The 509-nt window shown below is 40.7% G+C and overlaps 1 protein-coding gene across 1 annotated transcript in view; it reads right to left on the bottom strand.

The window, feature by feature from the left end:
- Positions 1–308: 308 nt before the first annotated feature.
- The window catches only part of LOC306752587 (rab-3A-interacting protein-like), a gene marked incomplete at its 3' end in the record, with an annotated part of 6,071 nt that continues 5,870 nt past the window's right edge, over positions 309–509 (bottom strand). The window contains 1 exon segment of the mRNA XM_079236367.1: positions 309–400. Within this exon segment, the coding sequence (XP_079092493.1) occupies positions 309–400 (92 nt within the window).

The following is a 509-nucleotide window of genomic DNA, read 5'->3' as shown; positions in this document are numbered from 1 at the left end:
GTAGTACAATAGAAAGTACAATGTGTACCTCTGAGATGTAGTACAATAGAAAGTACAATGTGTACCTCTGAGATGTAGTACAATATAAAGTACAACATGTACCTCTGAGATGTAGTACAATATAAAGTACAACATGTACCTCTGAGATGTAGTACAATAGAAAGTACAACATGTACCTCTGAGATGTAGTACAATAGAAAGTACAATGTGTACCTCTGAGATGTAGTACAATATAAAGTACAACATGTACCTCTGAGAAAAACAAACAACCAGGAAGTCCAGAACGGATCAGAGACGCTGAAGGTTCCTCAGACGCCCGAAAACTTCCAGAAGTACTTGAAGAAGAAGAAGATACTGGAGGTAGACGGGTCGGTGAAGTGAAGGTCGGACATCTTCAGCGCTGTGGAGTTATCAATGACGCTGAGGTCATGGGGTCACAGCCCTTTCTGTCAGAGCCTCTTTAGAAACAGAAAGCATTGATTCATGGAGGCTGAACTGAATCTGTTATT

Source organism: Taurulus bubalis, assembly GCF_910589615.1.
Source record: "Taurulus bubalis genome assembly, chromosome: 20".
Taxonomy (NCBI): Eukaryota; Metazoa; Chordata; class Actinopteri; order Perciformes; family Cottidae; genus Taurulus; species Taurulus bubalis.
This window is presented reverse-complemented; position numbering and strand designations above follow the sequence as displayed.